The sequence below is a fragment of the Heterocephalus glaber genome, unplaced genomic scaffold, assembly GCF_053883595.1.
Source record: "Heterocephalus glaber isolate CG9 unplaced genomic scaffold, H.glaber_assembly_v1.0 deba00000331, whole genome shotgun sequence".
Taxonomy (NCBI): domain Eukaryota; kingdom Metazoa; phylum Chordata; class Mammalia; order Rodentia; family Bathyergidae; genus Heterocephalus; species Heterocephalus glaber.
Window position 1 is genome coordinate 55,807,444 of NW_028258142.1, and position 20,107 is coordinate 55,827,550.

General features: G+C 44.0%; 1 protein-coding gene across 1 annotated transcript in view; it reads right to left on the bottom strand.

Annotated features, from left to right (window-relative positions):
• The window catches only part of Ttc39c (tetratricopeptide repeat domain 39C), a 102,618-nt gene that overhangs the window by 7,649 nt on the left and 74,862 nt on the right, over positions 1–20,107 (bottom strand). The window contains exons 7-10 of the mRNA XM_004853149.3: positions 10,401–10,494; positions 7,736–7,843; positions 3,797–3,906; positions 2,638–2,761 (exon numbers count right to left, since the gene is read on the bottom strand). Of these exons, the coding sequence (XP_004853206.1) occupies positions 2,638–2,761; positions 3,797–3,906; positions 7,736–7,843; positions 10,401–10,494 (436 nt within the window). The remainder of the gene's footprint in view (positions 1–2,637; positions 2,762–3,796; positions 3,907–7,735; positions 7,844–10,400; positions 10,495–20,107) is intronic.

Genomic DNA, 20,107 nt, shown 5'->3' on the forward strand with positions numbered 1-20,107 from the left:
CACACAGCTTTAAACCACAAGGGAAGGAGGCAGAAGCTGGGGTAGGGAGGTAGGAAACAGGACCTAAGAATGAAACCACAAGATCAGGACTCAACGACCTTCCGTCTCTGCCGACAGAGTCTTACTGATGGGCATTCTGACAAGCTCCACACACAGAACTCAGAGCTTTGCGATCCACACTGCGGGCTTTCAGGGTTTTCTGGAAGGTGACGTTCTCTACAAAAGTGCGCTCCCCACGGCTGGCTGGAGTTGGGGCATTTCTGCTCAGCACTGGGGAATGCTAGCACCCAATGAACACATCTCAGGAGTGGGTTAACTTTTTAAGAAGTTATTAAAAAACAATCTCATGTTACTCTAGTCTGTTTCCTTCTCCATAAATAGACCCTTGCCTTTAGTTCGTTCATTTTGAAACCTGGAAAGGGGTTCAGAGAATATTTAGTCAAATCTCGCTGAAGTGATAATTATTCTTGTGTCTGTCGATTACTACCAATCTTATACTTGCATCTCTGTTTTAATTATCTTTCAATACATGACCCTGCACTTGTACAGTTAAAAAAAATTCTTAAGATCCTTCATTGTTCCCTTGAGTTAGACACTGGTGGACAGACTACACCTGCTTCAACAAGGGAAGAGCTTTAAAGTACACAAATCTTTTTTAAATGACCATAGCAGAATTTACATATCTAACTTTCTAGCCATTCCCTTGGGAGCACGCATACCTACTCTAATTATGGGCGCTGACCTAACTTCTTTTGGAGTTCCCTTCACTCTCTGGGTTATTAACATTGGAAAAATTTTGACCTTCAAGGGCAAACCTTCTTGTTTTTATTTTTTAAATTAATAGGCAAAAGTCATCTACAGAAAGTATGATAAGAATAATATGTAATTCAATGGATAAAAACATACTTGGTCAAAAACAAGTGTGACCACAGAAAAATCTGGCAAATTTTCTGCAGTGGCTTATGGTCTGTTTCTGGAATAAGTCCAAGATGTTCATGCCAAATCTCTTTTGGGGAAGAGCAGCATATATATGGGTGAGACTACATTGCTAAGATGCTTTCTGTGAAACTATCCTTTTGGAGGTACGTATTTTATTTTAACATAGTAGCCTCATCTTGTAATCGTAATTCTCAGTGCAAAACCTGGTTTGTTCACCCTCTTGAGGAAGGTACAGTGTGTGTATGATCACTAAAGGCTCTGCCACTCAATCATTGCGTTGTCCTCAGACCAGTAGATAGGATGGTAGCTCCCAGGGCAACTGCGAAAGTCACCAGGCTGTTGGGAGGCCACCTGCTCATTAGGACATGGGCATGACAACGCTGGTTGCCTTTCCTACGACCATGGTTCCAGTACAGAGCATATGTTTTGCTGGACTACAAAATACCATTCTGATGTCTACCATTAAACCTTTAGAAGAAAGGTCACATTATTTCTTTAGTAGTCAACAAAGCCCCATTTTCATTACAAACAGTTTATTCTCCCCAGTGAAATTTTGCTACAACTATACCAAAAATCATTTTATCGGGCTGGGGATTTAGCTCAGTGGTGCCGCCACCTGCCTTGCAAGCACAAGGTCCTGAGTTCCATCCCTGGTACCAAAAAAATAAATAAATAAAATAGTTTTATCATAGTTATCTATGGCTTGTGGGTTTTCTAAGTCACGAATCAAAAAAATACAGGTTTATAATTACATTCCTAGGTACTGTCCCAAGTGAAACAAGCATGCATGTCTCTGCAAATCATTTGTAAACTTATGACGAATACTTCTACATGTAGCAGCTGTACTTATGATAGCTATTAAAATACATCCAACAATAGGAGAATGAGTAAACAGTGGTGTAGGTACAGGCAAACAATAGAGCACTACTCAGCAAGTGAAAGAAACGGTCTACTGATGGAGGCTACAGCATGGATAAACAATATGGTGACAGTATGGTGAACAAATGAAGCTATGTGCATACAAAGCAGATCCTGTATGATTACATTTATATCAAGTTCAAGGACAGGCAAAACTGATACATGAACAAGAAAGTGGAATGGTGGTTACCTTGGGGTGGGGACTCGAAAGAAGCACAGGGAAATGAGAGGGCCAGTGGGAATGTTCTATGGCACGACTGAAGGTGGACGCCATGTTGTATATATGTCATAAGTCATTCAACTGGACACCTTAAATATCTGTGTATCTGTGTGTTTTATGTACACAAATCCCACTTACCTAAAATAACATGGTGCATACCTGTAATTCTAGCACTCTGGGAGGCTGAGGTAGGAAGATTACAAGTTTGAGCCCAGCCTCAGCAACCTAGTGGGATCCTGTCTCAAAAAGAACAAAAACAAAAACAAACAAGGCTGGGGTGTAGCTTAGGGCCAAGGCTCTGGGCTCAATCCCCAGTCTAGCAAAAACAAACAAAAAACCACAAAGTGCTCTCACCAGGGAAAAAAATACATATGCTGCCAGCAGGCCCCATAACTGCAGAACCAGTACCAGGCATAACAAGAGCTTCACCTCATACTCCTGACTCCAAGGCTGCATGTCTACCCCAGAGCCTCCTACCCCCTGGCTCACCACACCCTTTGTCCAGGAATGACAGGTCTGCATGAGACGCTGAGGGTGATGTGCACAGCTCTCCTTCTTACCTTGACTCATCCTCTGCAGGCTGGGGAAGGAGCAGTTGGGCAGTGCTTTCCACAGGTACAACACCTCGATGGACGCCAGCACACACAGCACTGTGGTTGGGGTTTGCTTCCGAAATCTCTCTGCCTGCAAGGAGTGGGTTAGGGTGGTCAGGCTCTGCTGCTCAAGGACAGATTTAAATCTAAAATACACTTCAGAGACATGAAGGACAGGGTTTATACTCAATGTGAATGATCCTCTCCTCAGAGCTAAAATGAAAAGTTCTCTATAGTGAAAAAATATTTGCTTTCTAGTTTTTAATACAGTTGTAGATGTGCTCATTATCCCACTCAGCCTACTCCCAGGGTGTATATGTCCTGGAAACACGGGAAGGACACAAGGCTCAGCACAAACCATTGAATTTATAATATGGTAACCCAGTGGGTCTTTGTGGAGGATAGAAGACTGGATGCATTTCAGGTATGGATTGATCAATTTTTAAATTTTCTCTTTAGTCCCAGACTCTCAGTTGCACCCCAAATCAGAATCTAACTTATACTCAAATACCACCCTGAATGTGCCTGAGCTCATCTAACTAATAAAGACTAATAAAACTGAAAAACTTGCTTGTGAAGTAAAAGGAAACTTATAAAACTAAAGTCATAAAGAATTTAGGATATGACATATTTCATAACTTAAGGTAATTCATAAATCTTATTCTCAGAAATGCAGAGTAAGCTTGGAACACGGTCCCCATGGTGCTGGTTTTCTGTCGGTCAAGCTGATGTACACGTTTGCTTTTTATTATTGCAATGTGGCCCCATCCTGGGTGCCAGGCAGTGTGCTTGTCATAGGCTCTGCCCATCCCGACTCTTTTGAAACCACCTCCTCTGCAGACAAGACACTTCTGCTCTCCAGATAGGCCCACTACCTCTGCATGGCCTGTACTGTCTCTGTTCATTTTTTTTTCAAATCTGCTTTTGTATTTGCAACAAAATGAGCACTTTTGATTCAGAGCAGAAGTAGGATCAGAGGAATAAATTCCCCCCACAGGGGCAAATTGCATTTTGCAGGTCAAGTAAGTCACCCGCTTTGTGCATGTCCTCCTAAAGCCTATTCTAGTAGCTTCAGTTACAAATATCCACGATAAATAATACACCAGACTGACCAGGCCCAACATACCTTTTTCACTGAGAACTGTTCGATTTGGTTGTTCTTCCTTTTGAAGAGTTTCTGAACTTCTTTAAAGACGATCTGTGCCCCGTCTACATCACCACTGGCTCCCTGACAAACTGTAAGAAACCAGAATTGTATTTCTCAAGTTTCAGGCAGAACATGCCACTAGGTGAAGCCTAAAGCGATGACAGCAGGAAGAACCGGGAATAAGTATGTTTGAATGCTGTTACGCAAAGGATGGCAACCATCCCGCTGGCTGCCACTCCACCTTTCAGCTATGTCCCAGATGCCTGTGGTCCCAGAGCTTTGGAAGAACACAGAAGGTCATGGTCCTTGTCCCCTTGTTGGGGAGATGGCTTTGCTTGTAAGAAAGTCCTTAGCTATCGCCACAGTGTACATCCTACACGGAGCCCACACGCTCAGAGAGTGGGATAACGAGGATTCTAGGAGGGACATTAAGGAGCTCAGGGGGTTGGGAGCGCAGTGTGAGGTATACCTGTCCTGGGGGAAAAAGTCATGAATTAGCCCTGCACGTGTTCTTCAGCCACCGACCACTACAAGCCCCCAGCCAGATCGGGAAGAGGAAGCACCGGGCTTGCACCCCAAGGACCTGTCAACTTCAGCAGCAGGGATCACACCTTACATTGTCAGTCACTCCCCAGTTGGAATGGTCTAACGTTGACCTGAGAGTTGCGTCTTTTCTTCAACGACCCCAGAAACTAGGTGGCCCTGTACTTCGCCGTGGGCCTGGCCAGGCAACGCACAGGGCTGTGACGTGTCAGAGGTTGGGTCGCGTGGGCGGGACAAAGAGAAGCAGAAGCAGTGTTTGTAGAAAGCTGAGGATGTGAGGTGATTGGAAAGGCAGGAGATTCTTCCTGGGAGCAAGAGAGCTTAGGCTGAATATTCCAAGGAAGAGACAACCCATCCGGAGGCACAGGAGCAGCCCTGGTCGGATGCGGGGGTCTGCATCAACCCCAAATGACATCATCAGATGCAGCTCAGAGATGTCTTGTGGAGCCAATCCCATTATTTTATAGATCAGGGGACACAGAGGTCCAGGGAAGTTAAGTTGGGGGGGAGAGAGAGAGACAGACAGACAGACAGTACCAGGATGGAAACCACCCCTAAAGGCCTATAACAGCAATGCTTCAGACCCTGAGGAAGAGGACCCTCTACTTTTCTTACAGGACAGTTGGAGATTTTTTTTTTTGGTGGGGGAGTGGAGCTGGGGAATTGAACTGGGCTTTGCACTGGGCTACATCCTCAACCGTTCTTAATTTTTAAATTTTGAGACAGGGTCTCACTAAGTTGCTAGATTGCCCAGGCTGGGCTTGAACTTATGATCCTCTTGCCTCAGACTGTCAGAGTGCTAGGATTACAGGCCTACACCACCTGGCAAGATGGCTGTTTTAAAAGATACAGATGTTTGAACGTACAAGGGTCTCATTCCCTAAAATATGAGGCCTAAACAGGACTTAGGATGCTTAGTTCTTCCACTAAGGCTCAGTTTACACCATACCATAAGTGAAATGCAAATCTTTCAGTAACATAATTTTGATATAATTTCAATTCAGAAAAGTTGCAAGGACAGTACTAGGACATGAGCCAGCAATTCCAGCTCTGAGTATATACCTGAAGGATTTGAAAGCAAGGAACTGAATAGATATTTGTGCACCAATATTCATGGTAAGCAATACTCAAAAGTCAACAGCAACCAAGTGTCCATTGACCAATGAGCGAATGAACAAAATGTGACAGATATATAACTATACAATGGAATACTACTCAGCTTTTTAAAAAAATTTTTTTTGGTACCAGGGATCGAACTCGGGTCCTTGCACTTGTGCAGCAGGCGGCAAAACCATTGAGCTAAATCCCCGGCCCCACTACTCAGCTTTAAAAAGGAAGACATCTGATAGATGCTACAGTATGGATCAATAATAAAAACTATGCTACATGAAATAAACCACACATAAAAATAACAAATACCACATATTCTACGTCTACGAGGTACACAGGATTGCCAAGTTCAGAGACACAATGCACAGAGGAGAGGAACAGGGACTTGAGAGGGAATGGAGGGTTGGCGTTCAGTGGGGACACAGATTCAAAGTGGAACGATTAAAAAAAGGTCTAGGGATGGATGATGATGTTGGCAGCACATCAAGGTTAATGTACTTAATGCCCCCAAGTAGTAAAGTGGGCAAAAGTTATATATACACGTATATATGACTAGGACACAGAACTAAGTCCTGGCAGTAGTGTCTCTGGCCTCTAACACCCATCTTCTCTAGCCTCCCTGTCACTGTGTCCCTTCCCTTGTGGTCAGCTCCGATGGCAGCTCCTGCCAGGTGCCTGCCCTGATGGCTGGGTAGAGTGCTCCGTCCTTCCCTGGCACACTGCCTGCAGCACGGCTGTCACATGCACCTTACCTTCTCCACAGGTTCCCTGGGCAGAGCCCAGACTATAGCCTTCAGTGCCAGTCAGCTCTCACAACTAGGGCAGTCCTGGGATTTCTACCCATTTGGAAAATAAATGCACCTCTCTATAATCAAGGGAGAGAAACAAGAAATAGCTGCCTGGGGTGCACTGTGTGGTCCAGTTCTGCCTGCTGACTCTGGGCTGTGTGCACGCCTCTCTCCTGTGGCAATGCAATCAGGAGTCGCCCACTCCTCAACAGCTGGGCCTGTCAGGCCTCTCAAAAATAGCTCCTACTTTACCTGAGGCGCCTGCAAATTCTGTGAAACAACACCTTAAGTGTGAGACACAGCACACTAATCCATATGTAAAAAATAAGCTTCTTCAAACATCAGATACAGGGCATAGACATACAGTTAGGAGAGTAAATGCACAGAAGTTTTGTAGTAGTCTAATAGTCTGTTGCAATTTTATTGGGATTTTAAGATATGCAGAGTTTACATATGAGCTAATGTTAATTCCATCTTATTTTAAATAGGTGAGTTAAGAAGATGGAATAAAAAAAGACGCTTCGTTAAATCCAAATGGTCAAAAGAATAAGGAGGTACCTCAAATAATGTTGGGGGGGGCTGTAGGTGTAGCAAAGCGTAGAATGCATGCTAAAAATATGCCAGCCTCAGCCCCCCCAAAAAACAAACCCCAAAACTTGAACTTTAAGTAAAAAAATCACTTAGGTGGCTAAGGAGAATTCATCATTACATAAACCTGGAAAGGTTTACGTAAAGTTTCTTAAAGGCAGGAATATGCAACTACTTTGGTCTCTTTAGTTCTACACCCCTAAAACCATGTAGCACTTTGATGGATCACAGGGTTAGATAACACTTTTGTCCACCAGGTGACGGAGCATCTTCAACGATCTCATACGAGGGCCAAAAACAGGTGAAACAGAAACCGTGGGTGTTTCAGCCATGGCACGCAGTGTTCAAATACCCGTGTTCTGTAACACTGCACAGTAAATACACTGGAATTAATAGGCTGGAGCAGGACTCCAGACATATGCAATTTTCCAACAAAGGACATCTACCAAACAAATACATTAACATGATAAAAAGACATTCAATTCTTGAAAATTCTTTAAAAGTCCTAATTAAAAATATAGCAAAGAAAGAAAGGGAGTAAGGGAAGGTGGAGGCGGTTGAGGGGAAAATATCCCACAGCTGGGAAAGCCCGAGAGTATTTCTGAGACAGGGCACAGGACTAGGCAGGGCCAGTGGGGGAGCATGGGGGAAAAGGGGCAAGGGGCAGAGTACTGACTCTCCTGGGGTTCAGTACTGACTCAGTCCAGCTGGCTCGGGGAGCACCGTGTATTCCTGTGCTATCTACTGGGCTGTACAAAACATTAACATGCTGTGGAAAAGTTGGAGAAATCCAAACTCTGCTTCCTCCCGCCATACCTCTCCACTTGGCAGGCATGATGGCTACCTGACCACAGGCAGACAGGTCACTGCTGTGTGGACGTCTACTCACCCGCAGTCAGATACGCGTAATAGCACTGCGACCATCTGGACTCGTTCTTCAGCCTCTCAAAGGAGTCAAATGCGTCCTTGAAGTTGAGCTCAATCATGCTGCACCAACCTACAGAGGTCATACTTTAGCATCCACCCCAAGGTACCAGCTCCATTAAGCTACCTCTGGCGCTACCAGCCATTCTTCTTTGTGAATGTTTTGGGAATTGCTTAAAAACTTATCTTGAAAATTTAAGAAATTATTTTTCCCCTTAAATACTTTCAGACAAGGCACTTAATAACAGATTAGGCAGTAGCAGAGGAATCAATATGGTTAGATTATACAGTGACTGCCTCAGAAAGTCTCGAAGCACTCTCTTGATCATTAGCTCTTACTAGAAATTGGCAGACCTTTGAGAGGAGAACAAGTCAGTCAGAAGTGAAATACCACCCACCCTTCCTCTGCACATTGGCGGGGGAGCTGAGGGAGGACTCCATCTTTCCTGCAACAAAACATTGGCATTCTGGTAAAGAATAGCTGCACCATAATGAGACTTCAATTCCCATCGTTTACAGTGGCTTCCACCGACCAAGCCCCTAGGGGGCGCTAGCTCTTCATATAATTTCTGCTGATTCTTACTGCAATCTTGCAATAGTGGCTGATGGTGACCTCATATTGGCAAGGAAACAACCAAAGGCACCAACAGGTCAGTGACTTGCTCACGGCTGCTCAGCTATGAAGAGGGAAGAACTATGGATCAAAGTCCAACACTCTTCCCTTTATACACTATTGCCTCTATTAAAAAAAAAAATCCTGGCGTCCACTGTATCACTAAGTGTATCACTAACTGTATAATCTTGGACTTGCCATTTACGTTACTGGGGGGCATATGCGCTTTCAGAAAATATGCTGTGAAATTCTATGGGGTATAATGTATTTTAAAGTAAAATGTTAGGCTCATTATTTTCATCCTATAAAAGATATCAGGGTAAGATTTGCATTGAACACACTCTCCTGAGTCAACTTCCTAGCCTGGGTTGGATGACCCTAAGCTTCCTTTGCTCTAACGTGCTATCCTGCCACAGACCTTGAAAGGATGCACCAGAAAAGGCTGCCTGGGCTGGGCTGTGAAGGTGAAATTTTAGTAGTATGGCTACTAAACAGAAGTTCAGCAGTTTAGAGTACACAAAAAATATGTTTTTCCACTGGATTATAAGTCATTTCCTCTTTCTCAGCCCTAACAGGCATTGAAAGCATAATGTTGTTTACTGGGTAGTTTCCAATGTTTTCCTTTGCACTTTTCCTTTAAATGATTCGGAAAGACAACTGTGTCCACAGGAGGGGAAACAAGTGGCAAAAGCACAGTAGGGTCTGGAGGTGACAGGTGACAACTGCCTTGCTGAGCATCTCCGCTCCCACCTCTGCCCTCTGCAGAGAGCTGGTTGAGTCCCCCTTTCTGCTTGATTCCCACTCTCCCCTCCTTCCGCCTCACTCTATGCCTTCTTCATCCCTTGTCTCTGTGCTGAAGAATGGCCTGACTTGCTGTATGAGGCTGAAACTCAAAAAGTATGAACCCTTACTTTATTTTCAACTTACAGCTTTCTTCTTTCTCTTAAACCAGTTTACCCCAAATCAAGCCGCAAGCAATATGTAATTCTGGGGTTGACATTTCACTTTTTAAGACCCCATTTTTAAGGTACACGGATGACACTCAGTGCTGGGCCTGGAAGGTGGCAAAGGACTGTACACCCCACCCTGTGGTCCTCAGCCACAGTTGGTGACGACCCCAGCCCGAAACACAGCACCTGATGACCCTCCACTTTGGGCAGGCCGGTAGCTGGTGTCCTGGGCCCTTCTGGAGTAGCTGCCAAGCCTCTGGCTTTGCCTGGAAAGGCACAGGACAGCTCAGCCCTGGCCTGCTGAACCTGTATTTTTTATTTTTAAAATTATTTTTGTTTGGGCCAGGGATTTAGCTCAGTGGTTCCGGTGCCTGCCTTTAAAGCGCAAGGTCCTGAGTTCGATCCCTGGTACTAAAAAAAAAAAAATTTTTGTTTAAGCCCAAGGCTGGGCTTCCTCTTCTCAGCACAATGGAGAAACTGTTACAGAAAAGGATTTTCCTGATGTACCAGGCTCAGAGAGTTGAGTGCAGTCAGGAAAAGACTCAGCAACAACTTGGGAGGAGGAGGAGGAAATCTTAGGCAAATAAACACTTCTGAGTCCATTTATAAGTTTATCTCCAATGTGGGAGAAGCAGAAAGAAGGAGCTGACAGGTATGGAGGGCCTCCCATCTGAACCCCACAGCTTCTGGGGGGTGGCAAACCTTCACCCCAATGCCAACTGTTCACCATCTCAGGGCTGGTTGGTGGGAGAGCTGGTATTGGGGTCCAACTCTCTCCCATTGTCTACTTTCTTAAGCATGGGAAGAAAGGAAGAACAGCTTTAAATGCCGATGTGTGGTCCCGTAAGGTATTTACAAATGGTTCTAACACTACCTATTTTCTGAAAATGTTGTAAGGAAATAATGAGAGTCAGCGAGGTAAGTAACATTGCACATTCTGGGTCACAATCAAAGTCCTCATGATGCAAGGCAGCATTTTGCAAACTGAGCAGCATTCCAGATGAGAAGCTACACCAGCAAGCATCAAAAGTACTTCACAAGAGGATGGACTAACATCTCGCATTTACCAATTTCATAGAGACAGATGTGTTGGATTTCTCTCTGATCGATTGCAAGTTCCAAAGCCGTATGGAAAGAAGTCAAGGCACTGTTGATGTGACACTAGGAAAGAAAACAAAAAAAGAAACCAAGTTACTGTCTACAATCTGCCATTAACATTATGGTCATAATTCAAAAACACCTTTTTCCTAAACAGTTATTTACATAGAGAAGCAGGATAGGAGAAAGTGATTTAAGGATTGCTAACAAAGCACTCCAATGTGCCAGTGTTATGGGGTTTACATAACCACAAAAGACTCTTTTTTTTTAGTTTTCTGAGACAGAGTCTCACTATGTAGTCCAGGCAGGTCTTGAACTCACTATGTAGCCCAGGCTGGCCTCGAACTTGTGGCAATCCTCCTGTCTCAGCCTCCCCAGTGCTGGGATTACAGGCATGCTCCACCACACCTAGCTTTCTTTTTTTCTTTTGGTGACAGGATCTCACTATGTTGTTCTGGTTGGTTTCAAGCCATCCTCCTGCCTCAGCCTCCTGCATAGGTGGGATTACAGAGGTGTACCTCTGCACCCGGCTAGCAAAGTCCTTTGTTGAGGCAATGGGTTCCACGGTAGGTCCCAGTTCGTACCCACCCACTACACAGCACTCTCCTACGCTTGACCAAAGGCCCCGCTGTATTATAATTTTGTTACTCTAGCTCTTTGCTACCAGATATGTTCAAAAAGCATAGGGACCAGAGTCTATCTCTAGTGTGTCCCCAACCCTGGCGCAGAGAGTCTCCAACAGCACAGGGTGAGGGCCTGCAGCCAGTGGCCTCTACCTTGGGTGGTCCCTCCGCCTCCACCCCGGGTGGCAGTCTGCGGCCCAGGCCCAGAAGGCTGGTCTCCAGCTGCTTCCCAGGGTCAGAGCTCCTCTCCTCTTACTTTAGAAAAGGTGAAGATGCAGGCTGTGCTTCCAGCCTCCACATTCATCTACCACTGCCCAGACCCCAACAGCCTCCCAAATGTCAGCTCTACTCATTTCTGGTTAAACACAGCGGCCCCCACCTCTTTGTCTACAGTTTCACTTTCTGTGACTTCACTATGGTCATCTATGGTCTGAACATGGTGTACTACATTAAGATATTCTTAGAGCGAGACGGACAGACAGACACAGAGACCGGCCACACCCACACAACTTTTATTAGTGTACTCTCACAACTGATCTATTTTACTATTAGTTATTGTTAATATCTTGCTGTACCTCGTTTATACATTAAACTTAGGTATCACATGTAGAAAAAAACCTAGTATAAGAGGTGTGATCAAAATATAAGGTGAGTATTTAACTTTCTAAATGATTTATTACAGTAAAAGACACACCGTCACTAAGTCCTCTCAAAATACTTCCCTTTATTTACTTCAAACATACTTTTCCCATCTTTCTTTTCACTTTCTGAAGCCATTTTGGAAGTCTTCTTTCCTGAGTGTCTTTTTGTAGCTACTTAGATGTCCTGAATTGATTCAAAATATCTATGGCAATTTCTGTCAAATGAAAACATTACAGTGTGTCCTCATCTACTTTATTCACCAGATTTGGCACCATGCAACTTCTGGCTGTTCCCCAAAGTCAAAATGACCAAAAAAGCTTTGAACTAATTCAAGATATCGAGGCAGCCATGACAATGCAACTAAAGACACAAAAGAAGACTTCAGAACGGCTTCAGAGAGTAGCATAAACAATGGGATAAATGTGTTCAAAGTAAGAGAGAGGATTTTGAGGGGACTGATGACAATGTGTCTTTTACTATAATAAAATTTTTTAAAATTCAAGCTTTTGCCATATTTTTCAATCACACTGTTTAAACAGGGTTTGGTACTACCCGTGGTTTTTGGGTATCACTGGGGACCTTGGCATGTATTCCCACAAGTAAGGAGAAAATACTGTATATTCAGTTTTTCTTTCCACTAAAGATTTCTTTCAAAGTCTGCCACCCAATGCAATTGACAATAGCTAAGTTCTAGAAACTGCCTCGATGCCCATCAGCTGATCAATGATTAAAACAATGCAGCACATATACACAGTGGAGTACTACTCAGCCACAGGATGAACAAAATCCTGTTCTTCGTAGGAAAATGGATGGAACCGGAGGCCACTATGGGTGCAAAATAAGCCAGACTCAGAAAGTTACATATTGCATGTTTTCCCTTATTTGAGCAATCTAAAAAATAAAAGGAAGATGACAGGAAACTAGAAACTAGAAGGAAACTTAGAGGCGCAGAAAGGGGTCAGGGGAGCAAAGACAGAGGAGATAAAGGGTACGAAAATAACCAGAACACGTATGTGTGTACTGATATACTCAAATGAGTGTCATTATTTTGTATTACTAGTGGGCGCTAAAGAAGAATCCCATAAATAAGTGTGCCAGCCCGATGCCACAAGCACCTGACAAGAGCACCTAAAAAGGGGTCTGCTGACTCCTGGACAGGCATCGGCTAGGCGTTCAACAGCACGTGTCTAACACGTCAGAGCTCACGGGGACACCTGACAGCCTTCCCTCCCTGCTCCGGGCCAGCCAGCTGCTCTCCTTGCCCTGAACCCACCAGGCTGGGGGCTTCACCCGCACCCCTCCTTGCCCAGGGCCACTCCCTCCTCATGGCTCTACAGGCCGTCCCGGCACGAGCAGAGAAGCAGCTCGGTAAGATGACTCAGCCGGTGACCTGGGGACAGCGGTGACTCAGGAACACCGTAAGCCGATGACTCATTGACCAAGGCCTCGGCCAGGTCGGTGCGGGTCTATGTCCTAGAGCACAAGGCCACTGTGTGCTCAGGGAGCTTCACTGTGCCGCCCTCGGATCCTGTCACCACCCGAATGTTGGCCTGAGACCCACACCACTAACTCGCTCACATCAGCTTCATGAGCAGTGGGGGGACCTCCCAGGGATGCGTGACGGGGCCACCACTCTGAAGCCAGGCACACTGATTAATACACACACACACCCCAAATACCAATGTGCTAAAAAAATTCTTTTCTGAGCACACGTGCGCATGCGTGCAGACGCCTGAATTCACTACACCCTCGGTACTTTTCCCGGTCCGCATGGACAGCTCTTTCCCTCCCTCATCTCTGCACTCCACACAACCTATCTGTGCACAGGAAGCATGCACTGAGGTTCTGCCTCACACGCTTCTCCTATTTGCTAAGTGAATGACACCTGGCTTCCCTACGCAGGATACTTCTGGATGGGCCATCATCACCGAGCTGTCGTCCCCAGCTTCGAGTTCAATGCATGACAAAGCAATGCCACACTGCCCTTCAGAGGACAGAAAAGTACCCAGTAAGCATTACTGCATAAACCACAACACGCAGAGATGAGGCTCTGAAATACAAAGAGAGTCAAAGCAAGGTTTTGAGTGCAGGAAAAAGGAAACTAAGAAGGAATACCTGAGGCAACATCATTTCTCTTAACCCTTTCAAAAAACCCTCTGAGACAGGCACGGTTAGTTCCATTTTCAGTGGAAGTGAAGCTCAAACAGGTTAAGCAATTGGTCCAGATCAATAAGCCAGGGATTGACCAGCACTCAGATTTGCTGTGGTTCCTGCAAAGCATGCTTTCTTGCAGATGTAGTTAATGGTCTTGAAGGGGATCTCCTTGGATTACGTGGGTGGGAGTCATCTGCAGCCTTATAAAAGGGTTCTAAGGGGAGCTCGACACATGAAAGGGGAGTGGCACTGCGGCCAGGTGCAGAGACTGCAGTGATCTGACCACAAGCCAGGAAAGCTGGTAACCGCCAGATGTGGAAGAGGTGAGGGACAGATTCTCCCTCGGCCTCCAGAGGAAGGGAGGCCCTGCAGACACCTTGATTTTGTTTGGCCCAGTGTCTGGGAAAACCCAGTTACCTCCCAAACCTTCTGCCACCCAAAGTGGAAAGTTCTATACACCAAAGAAAGAGGCGAGCAAACCCAGGATTGCCCAAATGTAATTTATTGGGGATTTATAGGCTGAGACATGTCTTCAGCAAGAAGGCAGGGGGACCCCCACACTCCAAGGCAGGATGAAGGGGTTTATATGCTACATTAGACAAAGGCGACCTGGTAGTCAAGGGAATATGCTTGGGTCTTTTGAAAAACCATTAACATCAGTTAAGAAATGCTCTTAGGCTTTATTTATCCTATAGGTTTGGAATATGAGCCAGGGTCAGCTGGTAGTTAAGAGGGCAGTTTAATTTTTTTTTTTTTTGAGACAGGGTCTCACTGTGTAGTTCAGGCTGGCCTTGAGCTCACTATGTACCCAGACTGGCCTCGAACTCATAGCAATCCTCCTGCCTCAGCCTCCTGAGTGCTGGGACTACAGGCGTGCACCACCCGGCTGTGGATGGCAGTTTAAAAACCAAGATGGCCATTGTTATGTCAAGTTGGATCCTCTACCCAAGGAAACAAATTTTGGATTTCTAGCCTCCAGACTGTGTGTCTGTTGTTTTAGGCCAGCCAGTTTGTGACAATATGTGGCACAGTCTTAGAAAAAGAATACAGTTTATTTTTTGTTAAAGATTAAACTGTGAAGAAAGTGCCACGCTCTTTCTGTTAAAGGAACTAACAGAACTTGAAAGCACAAAGACTATCACAGAACTTGATGACATTTTCCCAAGAGCTGGCATAACTACAAAATTCCATCCTGATCACTCCTTGAGGAATTATAATGAGCAACAATTAATTAAAGCAGTGGAAATATGCTTTCCCTTGTTTTCACCAAAATAACTTAAAACACATGAGACTCTATGAGAGTTTTTATGGCTACAAGTTAAAAATATCCACTGCATTCTCAATGGATACCTGATTCTGGTGAATTTTTAAAAGAAATACACATATGCTGGTCTGAAGAGAATACAGAAAATGAGCTAGTATGAAACATCCACTATGGGTTCGTACCACACTGCTTCTGTCTCCTGAATTATGCACCGAGGAACCATGTCATAAAAACTACGTGAAGCTTCTGTTTCTTCACAGGTAGACTAACAAAAATGTCAGCCTGCTTCACTTGCTTAGAAAGCCTGGAAGAACAAAGGGTGTATGTCTTTGCCAAATTAAAGTCAACATACCCTGCAGCCACTGCATTGTGACAACTGGGACACAGCGTGTTTTTCCAGTTATTCAAGCCTTCCTTTCCAACAGGTGTGCTCCTGGGCATTTTCTAACACATGTAGCAACAGTAAAAGGGATTTGCTGCTCCATTTTGTTCTGAGTGTTTCTAGTATGTATGAAAACACTGGATATTTCCAAATTGCTTTGGTGTGTGTCACATTGTTATACTCTTAGGAATTCGCATAATTGGAACATTTTTTCCTCTTGGATTTTACATGGATACATGCAAAGCATTGGCAAATCATGACAAGGTTGCTCATCTTCTATACTGGACTTGTCTGCACACTGTCTAGGCACACCAGTTAAAATATGGGATCATGATAAATCCCACACACACCCTGGCTTTCTCTGGTTTTTTCCCCCAGTACTGGGGGTTGAACCCAGGACCTCTGCACTGAGCTACTTTCCCTGATCATTTTTTAATTAAAAAAAATTTTTTTTTGGTACCAGAGATCGAACTCAGGTCCTTGCGCTTGCGCAGCAGGCGGCAAAACCACTGAGCTAAATCCCCGGCCTTTATTTTTAATTTTAAGACAGGATCTTGCTAAGTCACTAACTTGCCCAGGCTGGGCTGGAACTTGTAATCCTCCTGCTTCAGCCTCTCAGCATACTGGGAGTACAGGCAAGCACCACCACGTCCAGCTTCTCCCTCTTTTTACTATGATATTTCTAACACTGCACTAAAAAATAAATCTTCTACCTGTTTTTTTTTAAATTTTTATTAAATTCTTTTATTGGTACATTGTAGGTATACAACACAATTACATTTCTCATTGGGAACTGTACCTTTACATGATGCATCTTGGTTCTTATTTTTTCCCCATTCCTAGCCCTCCCTTCACCCCCTCCACCCTTCCCTAGTTACAAAGACTTTATTTCCATTTTTTCCATTTCTCATCATTTTTCCTTTCCCTTCTTTCCTTTCCCCTGCCCCTCCCACTACCCCTACCCCTTTGGACCTTTTCTTCCTGTTTTGCATTATCGATTATTCATTCTAATCATTGGTACATTTTAGGTATACAATACAATGACATTCATCATTGGAAATTTGCACCTTTACATAGTCTCTCTTGGTTCTTATTTTTCACCCTTGCCCAGCCCTCCCTTCAACCCCTCCAGTCCTCCCTATTTACAAGGATTTTGTTCCTATTTTTCCATTTTCTCATATTAATCCCATTCCCTTCTATCCTTTCCCCTAGCCCTCCCACTTCCTTCCCCTTTGCCCCTTTTCTTCCTATTTCACATGACCTATTATACATTTAGTCCTTATTTACACTTTCAGTTTCTCACACCAGAGAACTATTCGGTCTTTATACATGTGTGTCCTATTTATTTCACTTAAAGAGTATCGCCTCAATGTGCATCCACTTAGCTATAAATGTCTCTAATTCCTCATTTTTTATGGCCGAGTAGTACTCCATTTTATAAAAAAACCACATTTTCTTTATCCAGTCTCCAGTTGATGGGCATTTGGGCTGTTTCCAAGTTTTAGCTATTACAAACTGTGCTGCTATGAACATGGGTGCACATATATCACTGTGGTATGATTCTTTTAATTCTTTGGGGAAGATCCCCAGCAGGGGAATAGTGGGGTCGAATGGGACTTCCAGTCCTAGTTCTTTGAGGTCTCTCCATACTGATTTCCACAGTGCTTGCACCAGTCTACACTCCCACCAGCAGTGGAGCAGGGTTCCTCTTTCCCCACAGCCCCGCCAGCATTTGTTATTGGTGGATTTCATGATAGCAGCCATTCTTTCTGGAGTGAAGTGGAATCTCAGAGTCCTTTTCATTTGCATCTCTCGAATGACCAGTGATGTTGAACATTTTTTCATGTATTTATTTGCTATTTCTACTTCTTTGTCTGAGAAATGTCTGTTCATTTCAGATGCCAATTTTCGGATTGGGTCTTTAAATTTGGGAGGTCTGATCTTTTTAAGTTCTTTATAGATTAGAGATAGTAGACCTTTGTCTGAGGAAGAGCAGGTGAAGATTTTTTCCCACATTGTGGGTTGCCTCTTCACACTGCTTCTACCTGTTTTGTTGATGCCATTTTTTCTCCTTTTTTTTTTGTACCGGGGATCAAACTCAGGTCCTTGTGCTTGCAAGGCAGGCGGCAAAACCACTGAGCTAAATCCCCAGCCCCTTTTTCCAATTTTTTGAGACAAGGTCTTGCCATGTAATTCAGGCTGGCTTTCAACTCACTATGTAGCCCAGGCTGGCCTCAAATTCACAGCAATCCTCCTGCCTCAGCCTCCTGAGCGCAGGGATTACAGGAGTGTGTCACCACGCCTGGCTTGTGGATGCCATTTTTGACCAAAAGAAGAAATTTTACTTTTTATTTAAAACTTGCTAATAGTTTTGTCTTTTTTTAAAAAAAAGTAGATGGATTGGGTAGTGCCTTTCATTAAATATAATGCATGGATTATATAGCTTTATCACTTCCTTAACACCAGAAATAATAGGAACACATTTCTGGAGGACAAACAATGATTGAGTAATGAGTGACACTTAAGCTGCATCTGGTGGCAGGGTTTACATCGGAATCCAACACTTATGTCATCTGCATGTGGCCCACCCATGATTTTATTTACCTCTTCTGCCTGTGCCTCTTTCCTGTATGCTGCACTTGTCTCAGTGAGAGTTAGATAGACCACAGCAAACCCTCACCAAAATGAGTAGAAAACAAACATCACGGGAGAGTTTCTTTGAAAAGGAGTGGAGACCTAATGATGAGACAGCAGCTATATCTACACTGCCAAGAAAAAGAAAGCCACATTTAAAAGAAAGTACCAAGAGTTCTACTAAAATTGCAGGTTCACTGCAGAATTCACATTCTCCAAGACTGCTCAGTATAATATGTGGCGACCTGCTACCCAACAAAGCCAGGAATCTTCAAAATCTTCAAAACTGCTTTACCACATGGAGACCAAATTTTCTGCATGAAAAGACAAGTCTTCGAAGTTAAAAAAAAAGTGAGTGTGAAGAATAGAAACAATTACTGAAGGCCACGCTCCATCAAATGCGTGTGCACTGAGAGCATCATGCTTAGAGGCTAGCCACACTGCTAAAGCTCAAAAGTCTTTGACTATTGATCAAGAGGGGATCCTCCCTGCTCCTAAGCACATGTGCTCCTAAGCTTTTAGGGGAGACGACAGTTCAAAAATGGCACGTGTCCCTCTGTTAGCACCATGCCTAGATGAACTGATGGAACAACAGAAGATATTCAGGCACAACTGGTCCAGAGGACTGAGGCACTGTGGTATGCAATTCAGGTCAATGAGTCTACTAATGCTGACAACAAGGAACAATGCTTGCTGCTAGGTGATTTTTTCAGGAGGATGTGTGTAAGGATACAGTAATGTACTTTTGTTTCCAACCAGCACCACAGCTACAGAGCTGTTCAAGTCTTTGAATGATTACATGTTAGAAGAACTGAACGTCATTTTGTGTTGGTATACATAAGGATGGAGCAGCTGGCGTGACTGGACGGCTTCCTGTTTTCACTACTTGGGTCAAAGACGCTGCTTCTGAATGCACTGTGTCATCCATAGAAAAATGCTGGCTAACCAAAAAATGTCACCTGAATTTAACAAGTTTCTACAAGATGTGATTAAAATTATCAACTACACACATCTTCTCTTTCTCGGTACCAGGGATTGAACTCAGGACCTTGGGACTTGCGAGCACGTCTTCTCTTATACACAGAAGTGAACTATCTAAAGGTTGATCACTGGCCTGAGTTTTTGAGTTATGAAGGCCACTCTAGAGATTTCTTCTAGAAAAATTCACCACTGGCAGTGACACAGAAGGGCTTGCAAAACCTGCTTACTCATGTGATATATTCCACCTGTTCAAGGAACTCAATCTGTCACTTTAGGAGAGAACGACAACTGCGTTCAAGTTGGCAGGTAGAGTGGCTGAAAAACTGGAATTATGGGGCAGACAAGTAAACATCAGGATTTTTGACATGGTTCAAACATTAGTAGAGATTCTGAAAGAGACTGAGCCAGGGCCTTCTTTCTCTCCACTGGTGCCTGATCACCTATCTTGGGTTTGCAAAAGAGTTTGACCATTACTTCCCACCCACAAAAGACCCCTGAAATGGGAAAAATGGATCTGTGACCCCTTTGTGAATCGGCCAGGTGAATCAACTTTATCCTAGAAGAGAATCAATTGCTTGAGGTCACAAATGACAGTGGCTTTAAAAGTATGTTTGAGACAACTTCAAATTTCCATAAATTCTGGATGAAAGTCAAGGCAAAATATCTTGACTGCCACAAAAGCACTGAGAAGCCTGCTTCCATTTTGGTTGGAGTGACAGCCACCAAAACAAGAGTACAGAGCAGACTGGACATAAGCAACACACTTTGGGTGTCACTGTCTCTGATGAATCCCAGGTAGGACTATCTATGTGCAGGAAAACAAGCTCAGGGGTTGATTCTGCATTATGGTGAATTGCATAATTATCATATTACAAGCAATAATAATAATAGAAACAAAGCACACAATAAATGAAATGTGCTTGAATTATCACAAAATCATCCCCTTCCCTGGGTCTGTGGAAAAATTATCTTCTATGAAACTGGTCCCTCATGCCA